Below are 19,158 nucleotides of genomic sequence, written 5' to 3'. Positions count from 1 at the left end.
AATCTCCTATCAAAATGTTTGAAATCCAATACTGTAACCCAACAATAAATAGTAAGTATGAAGAATCCCCTTTACCTGTCATACTAGGGGCTCGTCCTGTCCTATGCTCTGCCCTCATCTCTGGGCGAAACGCTACAGTAGGCAAAAGAGGGAAAGTTTCAGATTTAGTGATGGACATTATGAGGAGGAAGAGAGAAAGAAGAAAGGGACAAACCAGGGGTTCTTGGATGTTCAATTGCAAATGCATTCACCAGAATCTGTGCTTAAGGCAGGTTGTTAATAGAACATCAATAACAGTTGCACAGAGATGGTGAACAAGGGGTGGAGAGAGGTGGGGAATAAGAGAAAGACAGATGGTTGTCTAATTAGTATGGAATGAGCCAAGCAAGATAATGTACATGGCCTAGTGCAGATATTCAGCTAAATTGGAATGAAATATAAAATCTGAAAAATATTTGGCATTTTTACGAGCAGAATTTTGACTACATATAGCTCCCATTAAAACACACTAACACTGATACACAATAGCACTTATACACTAAAGGACTCATGGAATATAGTATCTTGTTGAATGCTAAAAATATATTATTTTTGTTGAGGTTTTCAAACTTTACTTTCTAGTACAGGAGGAGATACACACATACAGTACAGTACGTAATACCCCATGAATGTGTTGTTAGCTTCTCAGATAGACAGATGAAAGAAACCCACTGAGTTACAGTAGCTAAGTAAACAGAGACTAACAAGGAAATCGGGCATCTAAAATCCAACATAAATACAGATACTTTGTGAAGTATTAGTTGATTAGAGAAGCTGCAGCCTACATGTGGGTCTGCGAGGTGCCGTGGAGCCGGAGCTGGTGATGGAGGTGGAGCTCTCCTCTTGGTCGTGATATCCACGGCGACTCAGAATGGAGGCATGCCGCGGCAGAGAGGACCTCGTGTCAGGGCTCCATGACCCACCGTCCTGTTGGGAAACAAACACCAGAGACAAGAAGTAGATCCTTTGGCCAGTGAGGCTGTGATTTATTTTTACTGAAAGGTCAAACAACAGGTTTAGGTGGGCAATACTGCAAAATAAAAGTTACGTACATGTTTGTTATGTTCTTTATGGACTCCTACAGATACAGTGTCGCTCTACCTTTCACCTACCTTGGCTATGGGTCTCTGTAATACTGGGGAGCCTAGAGGTTCTGCTGAGGATGGGCGAGGTCTATCTAATGAGGCAGCCAGTCTGGATATGGAGGTGGGGATCTTTGTTAATGGCAAACGATGGGCATGGCACTGAGATGGTACAACGATGAAGCCCAGTGGGTGAGTCGCATGGCAGGACAAAAGGTGACAAAAGAGTGGTGAAAATAACAGTGCTTTAACATGCATGATCAGTGCACAAGATCTGATGTATCCTTTGCCGGATGAAGAATAACGTATTAGCATCAGATCTTGTGTGCATAGCATTTAATCATAGCCCATCACAATAGTGATTCATGCATATTTGTTGTGAACATGTCAGTGTCAAATTAAAAATATATGACATCAAAATGCCAAACAACAAACAAAAAGAATACTGGAAGGACACCATGCTCATGCAAGATTTCATGTTACACTGCAGTGAAATATAATGTGGGCTCAAAGTTACAGAATACACGTACAGTATGCTGTAATGACATGACATTTAAGAAATGCAGAAACTGTGTTATTTTAGACACAATAACTGTCATTACTAAGGTGGAGGAGTAAAATGGAGTCACGACCACAGCCGCTGGAGAAATGTCACAGGGTGATTCAACACCCACTCAATAAAAAAAAAAAACACTAAATGGATCTGGCTTGCCTGTTTGAGCAAAAACCATTAAACAAGGCAACAATAGTAAACATTTTACAAAAAGCAAAAGCAACCAACATAAATATCTTTTCATAACATAAAAAAGGGAAACTAACAGTGATTTAATACAGAAATGCAATGCACTGGGGATTAGGGCTTAGAAATACAGTGGGGAGACAGTGCTCGCTTAAACAGTATGTAATGTGTTTATCTAAATAGATGATTAGGTTGCTCTGGAAGTCGCAAGAGAAAATAAGCAACAGCTTTTAATTCTAGTGATAATTATTCTGCCTAATTAATGTTTATCGTTTTAGTGTCTGCACTAAAGATGCATGTGGCAACTTGTACATTAGTGTGTACTGGTGTATTGGTAGAGAGAGGTAAATGTCTGAAATCTGTTTAACTTTATTATGCATCACTGAACTATGCACAACATGCTTATGTTTACCAACCTTTCTGTTCTCTTTATACCAAAGGTCACCAAAAAGTGATAGCAGATCTAATGTTGGAGAGTCCAGTTTTCTGGTGTCCTTGCTGTTTAGGAGAAAGTTTTTCTCTCTTCAGTGTCAGTTTGTCCTGATTGATGTTTATTTAGTTGCTCTAGTGCAAACCTACTTGGTCGGCCATTATTGGGCTGGTGGAGTATACTCACCGATGCTCTGTCGCGAGACTGTCTGGCAACACTGAGAGGCTGACGACTGTCTGGTAGCGTCTCTGAAAGAGTGACAGAATTAAAGGAATATTAGAACACAGACTGAATACATGTTTTAACCTTTATACATGGGAGGGGAAGAAAGAAAGAGCCTTTTAAATCTCCCACTTGTCGTCACATTTTTATCCTTGTGAGCAAATTTGGTTCTCAAAAATATAGAAACATAAAATATAACTTTGTATTCCCAAACCTTGCATGGTAAGCTATATGACAAATCGAATATTCAGTGGGAGCGAGTCGCCGCCCCCCTTAAGAGCTCTGTTCTGCAAAGATTTGGCAAGATATCACACAGAATGGGGGATTTTGTATTATGTAAGGCAACCCTGGAAAATAATCTAATTGGGGCAATGCAGCAGTATACTGAGCTTTCATCATCAGTGACACAGAATTCAGTCCGTCAGGGGAAAATGAAGAACAGACTGAAAATGAAGAACAGACTGCTGCTGGGACAGTGAGTGTTTATAGTATCAAGTCCATAGAACAAAACCATTGATTACTAGTTGCCTGGCAACCATAGGTTAAAAAAAGCTTGAGTGGATATATAATTCCTAAAAAGACCGTAGGGGTTAGAAACATTTTATATGTCTTTCACACCAAACAACTTGACAACCTTTAAAATATGTGGAATAATTCCATAAAGTATTAGTATGTTAATGTGACACAGCAACACTCACACACAAAAACAATTAGCTGGAAATGGTAAAAGAAAGGAACGATGCATTTAAAGAGTAACTTAACACTAGCGGAAAATCTTGTTTTGCTGACCTTGCTGTAGTGATGTAGAAGTGTACTTGTAAAGTGTTCAGTGAATCCTGAAATCACAAGCTTCCAAATACAGGACGTCTTTGATACAATGCTTTCAGCTTGGTGTTAAGTTGCTCTTAAAGAACAAATCCTCACAAAAACAAAAAAGAAAAGACACCAAATGACACATGCAGGTCAGTTTTTATTGTGATCAAAACAAAGAATGACAAACCACTTTAACCAATAAAACGAAATGGATAACAAAACCAAATTGAAGCTGACGATGCAGGTAAAATGTGGTGGGAGCTGGTATCCTGGTGGCTCTCCTGCAGAAAGCAAGTCAAAGTGTCACCTGTGTGTCTCCTCCTAGGACAGGAGTGGTGCTGGGTGGGGCGGTTCTGGCGGATGGCTGGTTTCATCAAACTCCTCTTGGATGGGGATTGAGTCTGAGTCTCCATTTTTTTGGTGAGCTCAGTCGTCTTTATCACAGCTACATTATCAGAGGAAACAGGGCCATCGACAAAAGCAAACACAACAATAAGAACAGACAGATGCTGAACCATGTTAAAATATGGACTGCTGCGTATAATAAAATCCCCAGAAACCCTTTTCAGTTGTTGTATTTGTTGAACTCTACTAAAAACAGCTGACTCAAATCACTGTGTCAGTGAGATATTAAAACTGCACATTTTTTGACACAAACAGCTGTATAGGTAAGCAATAAATCACACAACGCTGGGTTTTTAGAACAGCAGAAAGGCCCTGTTAGGCACAATTTGATGTCAAGCCTTAAATGGCTTTTCTCAATGGACAGGAAAAAAGAAACAACTACTATTTCAACTATGAAAAATGTTTAAGGAAAGGGAAACAAATCATGACAACCTTTTTTCTTCTTGACTTCCTCTCTGGGGATGTAGACAGGTTCTTTGCGGACAGGTTTGCGTTCTGGTGTGGAGATTCGGCCTTTAGCCCGCCCTCCCTTAACCTTTGGTTTTACAGGTTTTTCCAGTTTCTCTGCCTTTTTCTGTTGTGCCTGCTTGTTCTGGACCACAGCAGATGGTTTGACTGGGGTGGACATCTTGGGCAAAGGCTCAATCTGCTCCGTTGCCATACTCTTATCATCATCTGCAGTGTGGCAAAACAGTACATGAAAACCATGAGACAGTATTAAATGTGTGCTCTTGAAGCAGAAGAGGTAAGAAAGGGGAAAAAAAGAGAACAATATGAAGGAAGAAACCATGAAAGAGATCTCACCTTGTGTGTCAACCCAGGAGCTGTCCAGGATGGAGTCGTCCATTGTGGTTTCATCTCTGTCGTAGCTTTCTGTCGGACCTTCGGTTTCTACTGTTTGAGCGGCCTTCTCTGGGGAGGCAGGAGTCTCAGGAACATCCTCTAGACTGGCAGCCTCCATGTCTGCTTCTTGGGCCAACTCCACAGACTCCTCCTCTTCCTCCTCTTCCTCCTCCTGGGCAACGACACAAAGGGCTTCAGCCTCAGGCGGAGCAGAGAAACGAACGCTGTGCCCCGGCTCCTCTGCTTCATCGATGGTCTGGACCACAGTGATAAAATCATCCTCAACTGTCACCACTGATTCGATGGCAGCGCGAGTCTCTGGGATCTCCTTCACCATTGCTGCCTCTGCCCCTGTCTCTGCTTTCTCTAACATGTCTTGCTCACCTTCCTCATGCTCCTTGTCAGCCCCAACTGGTTTTTCAGATTTTTTCTCCACAGGCTGCATGGCTACTTTCCCCTCTGGCTGTCTTTCTATCTCCTCAGGCTTTTTGTCCATCTCAGCCACTTTCTCTCTCTCTTCCTTCTCTTTCAGTTCCTTTTCAAGCTTCTCTTTCTCCTCCTTCTCTTTTAGTTCCTTCTCTAGCTTTTCTTTCTCCTCCATCTCTCTTAGTTCCTTCTCTAGCTTCTCTTTCTCCTCCTTCTCTTTTAGTTCCTTCTCTAGCTTCTCTTTCTCCTCCTTCTCTTTTAGTTCCTTCTCTAGCTTTTCTTTCTCCTCCTTCTCTTTAGTTCCTTCTCTAGCTTTTCTTTCTCCTCCTTCTCTCTTAGTTCCTTCTCTAGCTTCTCTTTCTCCTCCTTCTCTTTTAGTTCCTTCTCTAGCTTCTCTTTCTCCTCCTTCTCTTTTAGTTCCTTCTCTAGCTTCTCTTTCTCCTCCTTCTCTCTTAGTTCCTTCTCTAGCTTCTCTTTCTCCTCCTTCTCTCTTAGTTCCTTCTCTAGCTTCTCTTTCTCCTCCTTCTCTCTTAGTTCCTTCTCTAGCTTCTCTTTCTCCTCCTTCTCTTTTAGTTCCCTCTCTAGCTTTTCTTTTTCTTCCTTCTCTCTCAGCGCTCTCTCTATTCTTTCTTTTTCCTCTCCTTCATTCCTTTCTCTCTCCACTTGCTCCTTCATTGCCTTCTCTTCTCTTTCTTTCTTCTCTCTGTCTTCTTTATCTTTCTTCTCTCTCTCCTCTTTTTCCTCCCTCAGTATTCTCTCCGTCTCTTTCATTTCCGTTTCTTTCTTTTCTGCCTCTTCCCTGATTTTCCTCTCTGCCTCTTCTTTCATTTTCTTCTCAGCTGCTTCCTTCTCTTGCTCTTCCCTCCTTTTTTTTTCTGACTCCTCTTTCTCTTTCTCCTCTTTGTTTATTCCTAACACTGGTGAAGCCACTCTTTTAGGGGAACCGTACACTTCTCTTTGTTTAAGCTTGGAAGGTGAGAGCACCGGTGAGAGCAGCTTGTCATCATCGATGTTGCTCTCCACAGACGAAGCAGGTGAAGTTTTGACAGGCCTGGCAATTCGGTCCTTGGCTACACCGGTCAGCTGGTACACATCTTCGGCATCCACTTCCTCATAGGCCTCCTGGTGGACCAGCTTCACCTTCTCCCGAAGCTCCTGCAGTTCTCTTTCCTCCTCCAGACTAAGAGGCCTGTCCTCCATCTCCAATTTGCGGATCTGCCTCTCATAGTCTGCAATCTCAGTTTCTGATGCTGAGCCTTCACCACTGGTTGTCGTTCAGTCTCACTCCCTGACCTCCCGCCTTCTTCTAGAGTCACAGTGACTGTTGGTGTCACAAAAGTCTCACTTGGTTGAGCAGGTGGCCACTCACTTACAGATTTATTTGGCTGATCATCTGCAACTTCCTTGTCCTTTTCTTCAGCAGATTCTTTTCTTTCTACTTGTCTCTGGTCTTTCTCTTCAGTAAAATCAGGAACTTCTGATGGTTGGCTCTTGTCCTCCACAGATGTGTCTCTGACTGCTAATTTCCTAGCCTGTTCAGCCACTTTCTCCTCCAGAACAGAGTGCGTGAAGACCTGTGCAGAAGTGTCTGTAGGGCTGAACACATCTGCGGGGGATGGCATAGGCCCTGAATATTCACTGAAGACACAATAGCCCATCTCTTCCAGCTGGCTTTCACTCTTTCTGGCCCCGGGACTCTGTTCCCCAGAAACTAGGCTAGCTAGTGGGTCATCACCAAAAGCAGGAAGATCAGCTTGAATTGACTTTCTCCGGATGATTTCTGGGTCAGTGTTTTCTGATGCTAGTCTGGAACGGGTCCCAGCAAGGTCCAGCATCTCAGGCAAATCTTGCGCCATCACTGTGCCATTTTTATAGGTGCTCCTAGGAGGCTGTGGTGATTCCGGAGAGTCTGGTTCAGAGCTGGGTTTTGAAACTGGTTCAGTGGTTCTTGGAGGAGATGACGAATCTGAGGTGACGGAAGCTGCAGTCTCCAGTATCAGGGGAGGGAAGGATTGAGGCTTATCCACGGAGGGTGTAGTGACTGGGAGGTAGTCTGCTGATTCATCTAGACTTCCACTTGTGTAAGACATGATATCTGTGGCCAGTGGGGAGAAGATCCTAGGCCTGCCTTGCCCACTCTGATCCATTGCTCCAATGGTGATGTTAAGTGAGTAACTCCTCTGCTCTAGGGCTAGTTTACCCGGTGAAAGCCTGCATTCATTACTCCTATCAGGAACTGTGAACAAACTTTTGTTTTCTGATGTACTTTTTTTTGTTTCGGGTTTATCCTGGGCTTCAGCTAATGTGCTGTAGCTGATCTCCTGAGGCCTGGATTCAACTGTACTCTTCTCTTCACCAGCTGTGCTCAGTTCGTAATAACCCTCACCCTTACATTGGGGAGCCTCATCAACCTCCATGGCTGATGTTTCAAAATATGCTGACATGCCAGATCTGTCACTTCCGTCTCTCATTGAGTCTCCTCCTTCAACTTTGTCTCCCAACGAAGAGAAATCAGAGGGCCCACTGATGCTGCTGACTTCCACCACTTCCACTGATGGCTGTTTCTCTGACACCGTGATTGGCTCGCCATATGCAGGCTGTAGTGTGAGTGATCTGGCAGATTCTTTGGCTTGGTTTTGAACATTTGGGGGTACAAATGATGGCATATCCATGGTGGGGCTCTCTGGTACAACTCGTTCACCAGCAAAGAACCCTTGGATCTGAGGCTCAAAAAACTCCTCTGGTCGTTTTTCCGATCCAATGCTGTCTGGGCTCATGGAACCACTTTTCTCGCTGCCCTGCTTGTCTGAGTCCATCTTCAAAGCTGAAAGGACATCTGTAAGTTGGCTGTTTTGATCACTATAGAAAAGTAATGCTTTGGCATGCTGCAAATGACATATTTATTAAGCAAGGGATTAGGAAAGCTTTTATCACAGTAACAGGCAAAGCTCTCCTCAGAAACTTACAGCACAATGATACGGCCATCAATGAAGAAGTACGGCGAGATTATGGGGTCCACCAAGTCACAAATGGATGAGAATATGGCATGGTATGTGATGGAACCGGCATGAGGCAACTGTGGTGCTGATTTATGGGAAACAAGCAGTAATAGATGGAATGGATATCCATGCGACTCTTCAAAACAAATAGACCTAGCATCTCTGTCATTCTTTGTAAGTACAACAGAATGTTATGAGAATTTGACCAGTTCAAATCTGTTCCATTAACATCAAATAAATTTTGGCTAATGACTTTTGTATGTCAAACAATATTAGCTTAAACAGAGAAGAATCTTGCTGGTGAATGACAGAGAAGTGCCATAAACTGTCACTAACAGTGCCAAAAAACAAACAAACAAATGAACTGGAATTTTGCAGACAAAAAATGTATTTGATGAGACAACTATACCACACTTAACATGAGACAGCCAACACAAAATCCCTCGCAAATTATGTACACAGAATTACGATAACAATATATGAGTGATCCACATTTAATAGCAAGTATGATTCATGGTTACAAAAAGTGTGCAGCACTGGCATACCAGCACCAAGCCATGTGTAAACATAATGAGAAACCCGTAAGCTTATAGCGAGTGAAAAAAAGCACAGTTACAATCAGCAACACTTCACTTCATCATACCAATACGAAACGGCCGGCCCCGAAAACCACAGCAAGAAAAGAAAATACAAGCGCAAAGATAGAACCCAATAAAATCAGGTAAAGTTAAAAGAATGTGACTCTTTTCACCAACAAGCCTGTGTTGCCTTGCAGCCACAGCAGAGCGCAGGGAGCATTACTTGCCATTCCACCTGAATTATAATGCTTATGTTATATGCTTATGGGTTCCTTTTGACACATCTGGCGTTCTTATACAGTGGACAATGCAGTAACATGCAGGCAAGGAGAGCAGAGGGCAGGACACACCTGTCTCAGGATTCTCCTCACCCTCTGCTTCCTCCTCCTCCTCCCTGTCCATAGAGCTTTCTGCAGCAGCACTAGCTGCTTCGGCTGGCTCCAGGTCTAGATCCTGTGCCTCGTCTATGGCCTCTGCCTGCTCTAAGGGCTCAGCTTGGGGGCTGTCCAGCTCAGGCTCTTCCCCGCTCCACTGCTGCTCATCAAGAGCTGCCTCGGACTCAGGTGCCTCTGCACTCTCCTCCTCCTCCTCCTCCTCTTCCACCTCCTCCTCGTATTCAGCTGTAAGAGCCTCCATGGTCTCTTCTTCTCAAAAACAGGGTGAGAGGGGGACACATTAAGACTACAGGCAACACAGACTTGGGTTATGTGAGAACACAACTTATGATGGGACACTTTAAGCTCTGGGAAAATATGACCTAAAGTGTATGTCTGTTCACACATATAGGTACATCACACGTATAGTACAGAGTGTTGTGTGTCTGTGGTTTTTCATTCTGCTTGAAGGCTTTAATACTTTGGGTGCATAGTGTACCCATGTGTATATACAAAGAAACTATAAAAGGAAACTATCAAGATATATTGGTTATAGGCATGAAAGAGATTTCTTTAAATTGTTCAATATCTATCTATATTTTTAAATTAGCATTTACTGTAAATCAAGAATCTATTTTGTAAAAAAAAAAAACATTTCCACTTCTATCTTTCTATTGCAAACAGCATGCCTGCAACACAGACTGACCTACTATCATTGATAACTGAGGTTGTTTAAGGAAAATGGAAACTTCATGGCCTAACAAAGCAATATTGTGGAAGCATTTCTGTTCAGAGCACTTCTGAAATCCCTGGATCTTTCAACTATGAAGAGCTGCAGTACAGTACAGTAAAAAGCAGCGTTGCCTCAGATTCTCGCCGTTGCACAGACTGGATTATCAACTGTGTAATGGTCAATATGGGGGCATGCAGCTTTGGTCTTCAGCAGCCATTGCTGTATAACATTTTGAGTTCTTGCGTAGGTTACACAAAGTCAGTTCAGAAGCTTTGCAGCCAAAGGTTGCTGTATATGACATAGCTGCTGATAAAAACATTTCCCCTAGGTTCTTTTGTCAGCAGTGGCAATGAGGGTTGGAGGAGACTAGAGGAGTAATCCACTATCCAAAATCAGTATGTGACACTATATATAAAATGTATATAGTTTCACAGTATTAGATACCCCTTACATCTCTTATTTGTTGTGTGTTTATTGAATTAATACATATATTTAAAAGACATAGATATAGCCAGATACAGCCATTTGGAGATTAATCAATACTTTGTAAGTCTCTCTAAGTCTCAACGAAATAAGTGTTATGAATTGCTTTAGTCTACCATGGACGTGCTTCTATGGAGAGAAGAATTAGAGGAGTTATGTTTTATCAGGGAATGCTTTGGGAGAAGGCAGAGGTGTAAATGAAATTCTTGTCCACTGTTCAAGCTGCCAAGCAAAAGGATTTATTTTGATGGGCGGATATTGTAGAAGGCTATGTCGTGTATTTGTGCCGCCTAAGTGTAAATACACACACTGAGGTCTTATATTTGTAAAGACAATAAAAATGTTTACGAGTATGTGGAGCTCAAAGTCTTCCTTGCTCCCACAGTGAGTGTGTGAGAGAGAGTAGTTTAGAATGAATGTTAGGGGTTTGACAAGGTGCAGTATAATTAAAGGGGTGAGGGACATCTTGAGGAATGAACCAAAACATCTGTGCATGGTCATGGTCACCAACTAGGCACGGTATCTCTGAGATACTCATGAAAGCCATTTGGACCTTAACTCATGTCCCAAATGTAAACCTTCATGGCCATTTGGTTTTACTGATGAGAACTGTACTCTATAATGTTCATTTAAAAAAAAAATTTTTAGAGACTTTAGAGACACCGCTGCTATGTGTTGGACTTAACGGAATGGCAACCACAGGTAGCAATGGCTTTGGGTGAAATAAATGAAAAAGAAAAAAACAAATATGACTGTTGAACAAACATGAAATTGCTCAGATTTTGAGCGAACAAACATCACAAGGACACACAAACAAACACAAAGACGAACGAAGAGACGAACGAAGAGACGAACTGACGGACGAAGAGACGGAAGGACGGAAGGAGGGAGGAATGGAGGGAGGTCAAATCACAGAAGGAGAGGAAATTGGTGTTAAAAAGAGAAAGGAGAGAAATAGAGTGAGAGAGAGAGGGGAATGGAAGGGAGGGAATGGCAAAGAGGAACCATGCGTGGTTCACCTTCAATCTGTCTAAAGGCCACGGCCTGCCCTGTGGGGCGAGAGCCCGAGTGCGTCCACTCTGGGCTGAACAATGGGTGCTCATAGTACTCCTCGTCGGAGTGGTAGGGGTCGTCCTCGGGCACGGAAACTGAGATGGAGGGGGCGAGGAACTTGCACCTCTCCCGAGAATTTTGGAAGCGGCGGAGAGGGCCCGCCTCCTCCTCATCCCCTACATCTACAAACAAGACAGACACAAGGAGAAGAACTGCAGGGAAATCTGGACACACGGACTGAAAGAGAGCGTGAAGAGGAAGAAAAGGAGAAAGGAAAAGGAAAAAGAATATAATATAAAAAATGGAGAACGCACCAAAGAATGTCCATTTTAAGGGTGAACATTAATAGTGAGTCTTCAAATCTAGTGTAACTGTGAAAACGTTAATACAAAGCCAATTGAAAAGAGGTTTTGCAATTTAAAAAAGAACTAACAAAACAAAACTTTTGCACACATTATTTGTCACTTATTTGAAATTCTATTTTCAAAATCTCAAAATTAAAATATACATTTGCTTTGTGCATTAAGGTATATTTAGTTTTTTGGTATCTGTTGATAGACAGAATTAATATGTGCAGAAAATAGAAGTACAACTTTGTGTCATGGAAGCATAATAAATAGTAGTTATTAATATTTCTGTAGGACCACTTTAACAATTTAGGTAAATCAGTAGTTCAACTGGGGCACGTTTTTAGGAAATTATCATTAACATTATTATCAGAACTATCTTCTTTACTAGATAATTCTTAAAGTAATGTTTTAAGATGGACATTTTTTACAGTGAAAAGGGAACTCAAGCTTGAGAATAAAAAAAATTAAATAGGAAACAAAAACAGAGAGGGTCACCAGAGAGGGGAATGTAAGAAGAAGACAAAGCTTGATTGAGAGCAAGAGAAACATAACACACACGACATTGACAAGGAGACAGCGACAAGCAACTCAAAGCTGACAAAGCTTTGGGGGCCAGCCATACTCTGAGACAAACAAATTAGAATAGTGCATCGTTTGAGGAAGATATCAATATATAAAAAAAAAAACTGCTTCACATATGATTAAGCCCAAATAAAAGACTTACAACACAAAAAGCAATTAAACACTTATAACAACATTTATAATAATAATAATACAGAAGTAGTTGCAATAGTATCACAATCAGTAACGTGTGTGTTTTCTCACTGCCAGTACACAAACAAACCTCTATACCTAAAGGAACCTCCAGATCCATCAAAGACACAATCTAATCATCATTTGAATAAAGTGAAAAACCTTGTGTAGTTTAAAAAGTCATATTTAACGGGTCTTGAGATGACTGAAAATTTCAGTACCTACAATACAACAACACCCCGAATAACTGAACTTTTTTACCACTGGCCAAAGATACAAAACACTGTCACCATCCGCAGAAACCCCTATGACCTCTAATCAGTCCTTACTTCTTATACTGTACAAGTAACACAATGTTAACCAAACTGACCATCTGTGTTCGGTGCATGGCTGGCCCACCTACTGACTCTCCTCACTACAATCCAGCCAATGCAGACTAAGGACAAATGCCAAGCATGAAGCAGACTGAAGCTTTAGTTACACTTACAACCATTTCTTGCAGGCAGCTGCACAAAAATCATTTTGTTTAAACAAGTCAAAGATAAAGAACCATACTTTATGACAGTGCTACTGGACTAAACTGAAAGACAAAGAACAAATTATAATATAAATATGAAAATATCTAAATAAGGTATTTTCAGTCTTTACGAGCTTTGCATTTATAACTGTGTAATGTCAGAAAGCTAGCTATCACACACACATACTTAGCTATATGCTAGTATGCCTAGTCTGAGCCTGGATGGTCAGCTAGGCAAACTAGCTTAGCCACAGTTCATCTAAACTGCATTTACAGTTCACAGTGGCTTTATTATATTAGCTAATTTCTTTTTTACACATTACTTTTGTTACTAGGCTTAATTTTTAGCCATTAGTTACTTTGGCTCTAGCTTGAGAGCAGCTATGTCTTCAAGTAATGTTTATTTAGCTAAAACTATGATCTGTTGCCACAGCCAAACACATACAAACAGCACTGACAGTGGACAACAACAAGAAAACACAACACCATGATTAGACATGCAAAACTAAAAACATAATTCAACCAAAAAGACCAACAACAAGGTATTGGAGGTTTACCTAAATTGGCTGTCATATTAGTGTGTAGGAAGACAGCGAGGTGTGGAGGTTAGAAAGGGAAACGGAAGAAGAGGATGATAAAAAAGAGTGCACTTGTAACGAGGTGGTCATGCATGTGAGTGCTTCTTTCTTTTCAATATAAATGGTGATGCCGATGAAGATACAAATTGTATCTCTTCCAGGTGTATGATGAGGAGGAGGATGTAAGATTTCAGGAAAAAATGGATGTCTGTAAAATGAAGAACATGTTCCTGCTTTTAGCAACTCTGGTATGTACAGTTTTCTCTGAACAGGTACCAATGTGTGGTTTGTCCCCTGTAGGTGGGGCATGTCCTGAGAGGGTGGGGTTAAAGAGTACCCCCAGAGCCAACCACATCAGTACCCCAATGTGGTGCCGATCATAAAACTCCAGAAGATTCAGCCATGGAAAAGAAGGAAACCACACACTTATCATATTCTTAGCCTACCTTGTTCGACAGGACCAAAGTGCTCCGCAGCAGGTGAGGGGGGAGGAGAGGGAGGCAAATTTGTGGTGTCTTCAACTACAAAGGGAGATAGATAAAGAGACAGTATGGTCATATAAATAAAATTTTTGTAAAGGACTTTGAGAATTCAATTGTATAAAATCAAGAGCTTTTCAGGTAAGGGCTGGACCAACACTAAAGGAACCGTATTATCATCAAAAGATGATGAAAGAAATATCGTCTTATTTCACGCATTCTTCTTACTTCAAATCCTGGTGCCTATATTACCCACAATGCAAACTGACAGTTCAGTCAGCACTTTGGGTGTGTTGTGCTAGTAGCAGTTTAGCTGATGCTCCAAGCAGAGCTGACTTTACATGTTTTCAAAGTTGTAGTCTTCTACCACCACTGACTCAAGTGACATCACCTGGAGCAATTTATTAGCTCCCTCCACAAAAAGAGCAGGTAAACAGACTTTGATGTGTAAAATAGATTTTGCTTTGTTTCTATTTATAGGATGCTGTTTAATAAATATATGTAAAGTATTTCCCTGCTTCGTCTATCCTCACTTACTCCCAAAGCAGCCAAAGTCTTCTGTTGGTGAGGTGATCAAATACATGAGTTAGCTCAGGCAGACTACTGAAATACTCACACATGAGACACTCTTCTCCCTGCAACATACTGTATGTTTCATGCACTATATTCAATGCGGTGGTCTTTTCAAGCAGACAATTCTCTGCAATATTGCTGCTGCACTGCCCACCTTGACACGTGTTGTAACACTCTCTGCACTCTCTACTATCATCTCTCCCCACTCTTCGCTGTGCTGAGCTTGGTGTAAGCGTACGGGGAATTATTGCCTTTCCATGGTGATAAAACAACAACAAACTTTTTGAATGTCTCGTGTGTATAATATTTTGTCCCATCATGTAATTTGAATAGCTTCTTGATTGAACATTAAGGGCGTGACATTTAAATAGCAGAATGAATAGGTTTCCTCCCAAAGTCTAAATACATGCAGGTTAGGTGAATTAGTGACTCTTAAATTGAAAGACCTACGATCTTCTCAGGATGTACCCTGCCAAGCTGGGACAGGCCCCAACCCTCTTCAACTTTTACGAGTGTGTGTAAATGTGTGTCGGTGTGGCTTACCTGATGGCAGCCTTTGAGTCTCCTGCTCTCCCTTTAGTACCGCCACTGCCTCTGCCGTCACTTCTTGCACGATCCGTGCTGACACTTGCTCTGAACACACAGTTCACACACAGACAAGGTCAATCTACCTCAAGATTATTCTAAAAAGCATGAAGAATAAGTGGCCGAGTTGGAAAGTTTAAGGAATTATTACGGTTTAAATCCCAAGACTGGCTGGGAAAAAAGGTGCAGTGAATCTCCAGCTGTGCCAGTACATCACAGCAATGTGGTCAGACTGGGCAGCTTCAATCTGTGAAATAACTGTGTGAGAATGTAAAGCAAGGTGGTCCTGGATAACAGCACGGAGCTCAGTCTACTTTCGTGGGATATGTGTTAAGAACATACCAGATGTTTCTCAAAAAAAAACCCAACAATCTCTTCTTCCATCCATTTTATTATACTGTACTTTTGAATCATATACTCAAAATCTGAGATGACAGCCAGCGTGAGGGAGATGAAATTGATTCCATAACGGCGGGGATGCTAGGGCTGCTGGTGAAGGCTGTGAGTGTCACCATGGAAACCCAACATCATGTAACAAGTGCAGACTAAAAATGACCTGGACCAGACAATGCAATACAGAGTATAATAAAGGCAATAATAATGCTTCTGAGAATGCTGGGTTTGGAAAAATGACCCTGGAACTGGTGTGCATTATACATAGTCAGCATTTCAAAAATGAACCCGTGGGGTCTGCTTGAAAAGCTGTGGCATCTCACTATCAGTTATTTACATTTGTTTCATCTTTCTTGGACATGTGATTTTACGTACTGGAAATAAAAAGCAAAGAGCTGCTATTTTTATTTAGCTACTGCCAAACAAAATGTACACACTTTGATTCATATTCACACCATCTGTTCTGGCCTGAATCCAATGATATCCATTTTAAATTCAAGTATACTAGACAAAATCATCAGGGTTTTGACATTTTATTTATTTTGTTATTCAATATTTTACTTTTATTTGAGGTTAACAGTAGATATATGGATAGAAAATGCAGAGACTTGACACGCAACAAAGGTCCCCAGCCCGAATCGAACCATGGAAGTTAGTGTGGGCTGTGCGACGCTGGTGAATATATTTATTTTTGAATGCCTGCAGTGGACTGTGAACAGCCAGATTTCAGATGCCTATTACAGTTCCCCTTCTTCCTCTTTTATGTGTTCAAGGTGAAGGATCTACCCTCTTTTGAAGGCAACACTGAACTGCAGTTTCAGCTTGCAGATAGTTAACATTCATAAAATTCAATACTGAAGTCTTTTGCAAGAAAATAAAAGTAATATGAGATTTCACTCACTCACTAGTGTCAACATTTCGAAAGAAGCTGTCAACTCTGTCTGGCTGTCTGACACAGGTGGGCAACAGCGGCTAAATGAGGACAGTACTGCAGGAAAACACTCGAGTTGACACCTAACAAGAGCAAACAGTTGGTGAATTTTAAAGAAAGACATAATACTTAATTGGAAGAATAGAAAACAACTCAATATCCCACAGTGGTTGAATCTTTTAACAGAACATGTAACACTGGAACAAAGCTCAGCCATTCAAAAAAATCTATCTCAAAAATTCAATGACACATATTGAAATCTTCTTACATCACTCAATCTGCCGCTGACTTAGTGCCACAGTAAATTTGGTAGCATTATTATTATTTATTATCAATGTCATTCAGTTTCTTGAACACTTCATCCTTCTCTATCCATTTTTTGATTTATTCTTTTTATCTCAATCATGCAGAGTTCTAATCAAACCAGCCTTCATTTGCATAGTAACAGTGGTTATGTGGGATTGGGTGGCAGTGTGATGCTTTTACTGCTGCTGTTTCAGGTCCTTTTTCTATCCAACATCGCCCACACATCAACACAAACAAGCTTGCAGGCATACACGCATTCAATTACAAACGCGCGCACACACACACACACACGCACGCACGCACACTACTTCCGGGAACACTTAACACAACCCACTCACCAACTCATAGCAGCCATTTCCCATTTTCAATGGCAAAGTGTAACAAACATTATTCACTGCTTCCAAGTATAACCCTTTCTTCCAATTCTCAAAAGCAGAGCTGAAAGGTGTCAAAAACAAAGAAAGGTTGTGATATGAAACAACTAAAAATAGCCCCTAAAGCATTGACCTGGGGTGAAATGACTCTGCTTTTGTGTGAATAGACCCATTATCTTAGTGAGACAACACCTCCAAAAAGAGTGCCTGTGCATAAAGACTTTAAAATGTTAGTACTCGTCTGCCATTCAAGGGTAAAGCACATGGCTTTGGGATCAGTTCCAAGTTCTTTTGTGGTTTAGACAGAGTCATATATTTAAAACTAACACAAAAAAATGAAAACATACTGTATGTGGCTGCTTTAGAAGTGATCCAATTTTCTCTTTGTCCATCTTTTCTTGAGGTTACTGACAGTCTGAGGTCTGAGTCAAGATAGAATTTTAAATAAGTTTTGTCAGAATTTAAAATATTTTTTTACCTTAGGTTTTGTCTACTGTATATAACATATGTTCAAGTTTAAAACTGACGAAAGCAATGTTTTAAAGTCTCTCTAAGATATATGAGTAGATAGCAAAGGAAATGTAAATTTTAAATTAAAAAAGAGAGAAAGTCCTACCAAGACTATTCCACTGTTATTCTAAAGAGGCTTCATTCTTATATTCATATGCTTTGGAAGGGTAAAAATAAAATGCAGTCTATTCCAGGCACACACTTTGAGGGACATTCAAAACATCGAGAGCGCTAGGTTCAATAAGACATGGATTTTTAGTCTTCCAAAAAAACCCACAGAAACATTCACAAAACAATACAACTGTAAAAAATGACCTTGTCACATGCACAAAGCTAACTGGCACTGATGACAACAAGCCTGGTCTGGTTGTCACAGTATTTCCCTGACAGAGCAATGTCAACTGACATAGCAGCCAGCCCTTCACTGGCTTTGACAGGAGAATAAACGACATGCACAAATAACTGCTTTGATATATTAAAAAAAAGGTTTGATCATATCTGCGCATCTACCTCCTTAATCAAAGGTAATAGCATACACATGCACAGACACACACTCTGAATGAAGAAAAAGTGTGTATTACCTGTATGACAGGCAGACAGAAGCTGAGAACGCTCCGTCTCCGAGCAAAGACTACGTCTGCAAGCCCCAAGTCAACGCAACACACTGCCAGACACACACACACACGCAGCAGGACTGAGAGGGCACGGAGAGAGCAGGAGTGCCGTTTGGTTTAAAAGCCGGCACCCAAAATGTGTAAAGCAAGTGGTTGCCACAGCAACAGACAGGTGGGCCACTGAATTGGGTCCCAAAGTAATTCAGACGCCAGCAGCATGCCGTAGTTTCAGCCTCTCTGTCTGCAGCCTCCAGCATATAGAAAAACATGACTGTGATGTGGCTACAGACTAAAAAAAATATTTCCCTGATATGTGACAAACCAGAGTGAATCTACCAGTTTATAAAAACAAAAACATATATAATGTCTTATTTGTTCTAACACATTAATCCAGTGGGAAATAATATCTATCGCTATTGATTTTTGATCAATCAAAACAGACAGGGCTCAACCAATAGAATGCCAGACGTAGGGTTGACCAATGAAATGGTCCCTGCCACAATGCACGGTGTGTTCGCTTTATTTCTTGTAGCGTCCCATACAAGCAAGAAGTCTAACCAATTTAATTCATGCCCCACCCTCCACAACTTTATTATATACTTCCTGTGCATTCTTTAAAACTTTTGTAATAAAGGGACAGTTATTACATTTACTAGTGGCCATATCTTTTACTATAATCGCTACATACTGTGTAATAGTAGCCGTATAGCACACCGGCCTCCCATCACATCAACAATCTTCAGTCTGACAGCCAGCATTCACTGTATAAAGGTCAGACATCTGGTTATGAGACAGTGGTTATACACACTCCACCTCCACTAAGAAGAAGAATTCCTTTCACAGTACTTTTGTGTGGTGGCCTGAACTTTATCCACTGCAGCAGATTCCTGAGTGACCCCAGAACATTTCTTAGTTTTAAGTCTTTTAACAAATTGTAAGTAAGTAAGTAAGTAACACAAAGGGTACTCTATATCAC

The 19,158-nt window shown here is 41.2% G+C and overlaps 1 protein-coding gene across 8 annotated transcripts in view; it reads right to left on the bottom strand.

Annotated features, from left to right (window-relative positions):
• Positions 1 to 18,279, bottom strand: part of map2 (microtubule-associated protein 2) — a 31,332-nt gene extending 13,053 nt beyond the window's left edge. For 5 of the 8 annotated variants that reach the window (XM_038720281.1, XM_038720282.1, XM_038720284.1 and 2 more), the window contains exons 1-7: positions 4,535 to 5,202; positions 4,163 to 4,405; positions 3,633 to 3,770; positions 2,477 to 2,538; positions 1,152 to 1,283; positions 825 to 966; positions 76 to 132 (exon numbers count right to left, since the gene is read on the bottom strand). In XM_038720281.1, the coding sequence (XP_038576209.1) occupies positions 76 to 132; positions 825 to 966; positions 1,152 to 1,283; positions 2,477 to 2,538; positions 3,633 to 3,770; positions 4,163 to 4,405; positions 4,535 to 5,174 (1,414 nt within the window). In that variant the 5' untranslated portion in view covers positions 5,175 to 5,202. Of the gene's footprint in view, positions 1 to 75; positions 133 to 824; positions 967 to 1,151; positions 1,284 to 2,476; positions 2,539 to 3,632; positions 3,771 to 4,162; positions 4,406 to 4,534; positions 7,824 to 7,965; positions 8,807 to 8,926; positions 9,221 to 13,863; positions 13,939 to 15,012; positions 15,103 to 18,149 lie in introns of those variants that run through there. The other 3 variants (XM_038720285.1, XM_038720288.1, XM_038720289.1) reach the window with 3 other exon arrangements.
• Between the last annotated feature and the right edge of the window lie 879 nt (positions 18,280 to 19,158).

The sequence above is a fragment of the Micropterus salmoides genome, unplaced genomic scaffold, assembly GCF_014851395.1.
Source record: "Micropterus salmoides isolate LMB-PRFRI ecotype aquatic unplaced genomic scaffold, ASM1485139v1 Ms_hic_scaffold_15, whole genome shotgun sequence".
NCBI lineage: Eukaryota > Metazoa > Chordata > Actinopteri > Centrarchiformes > Centrarchidae > Micropterus > Micropterus salmoides.
Note: the sequence above shows the minus strand (reverse complement) of the source record. Positions and strands in the feature narration are given on the sequence as shown.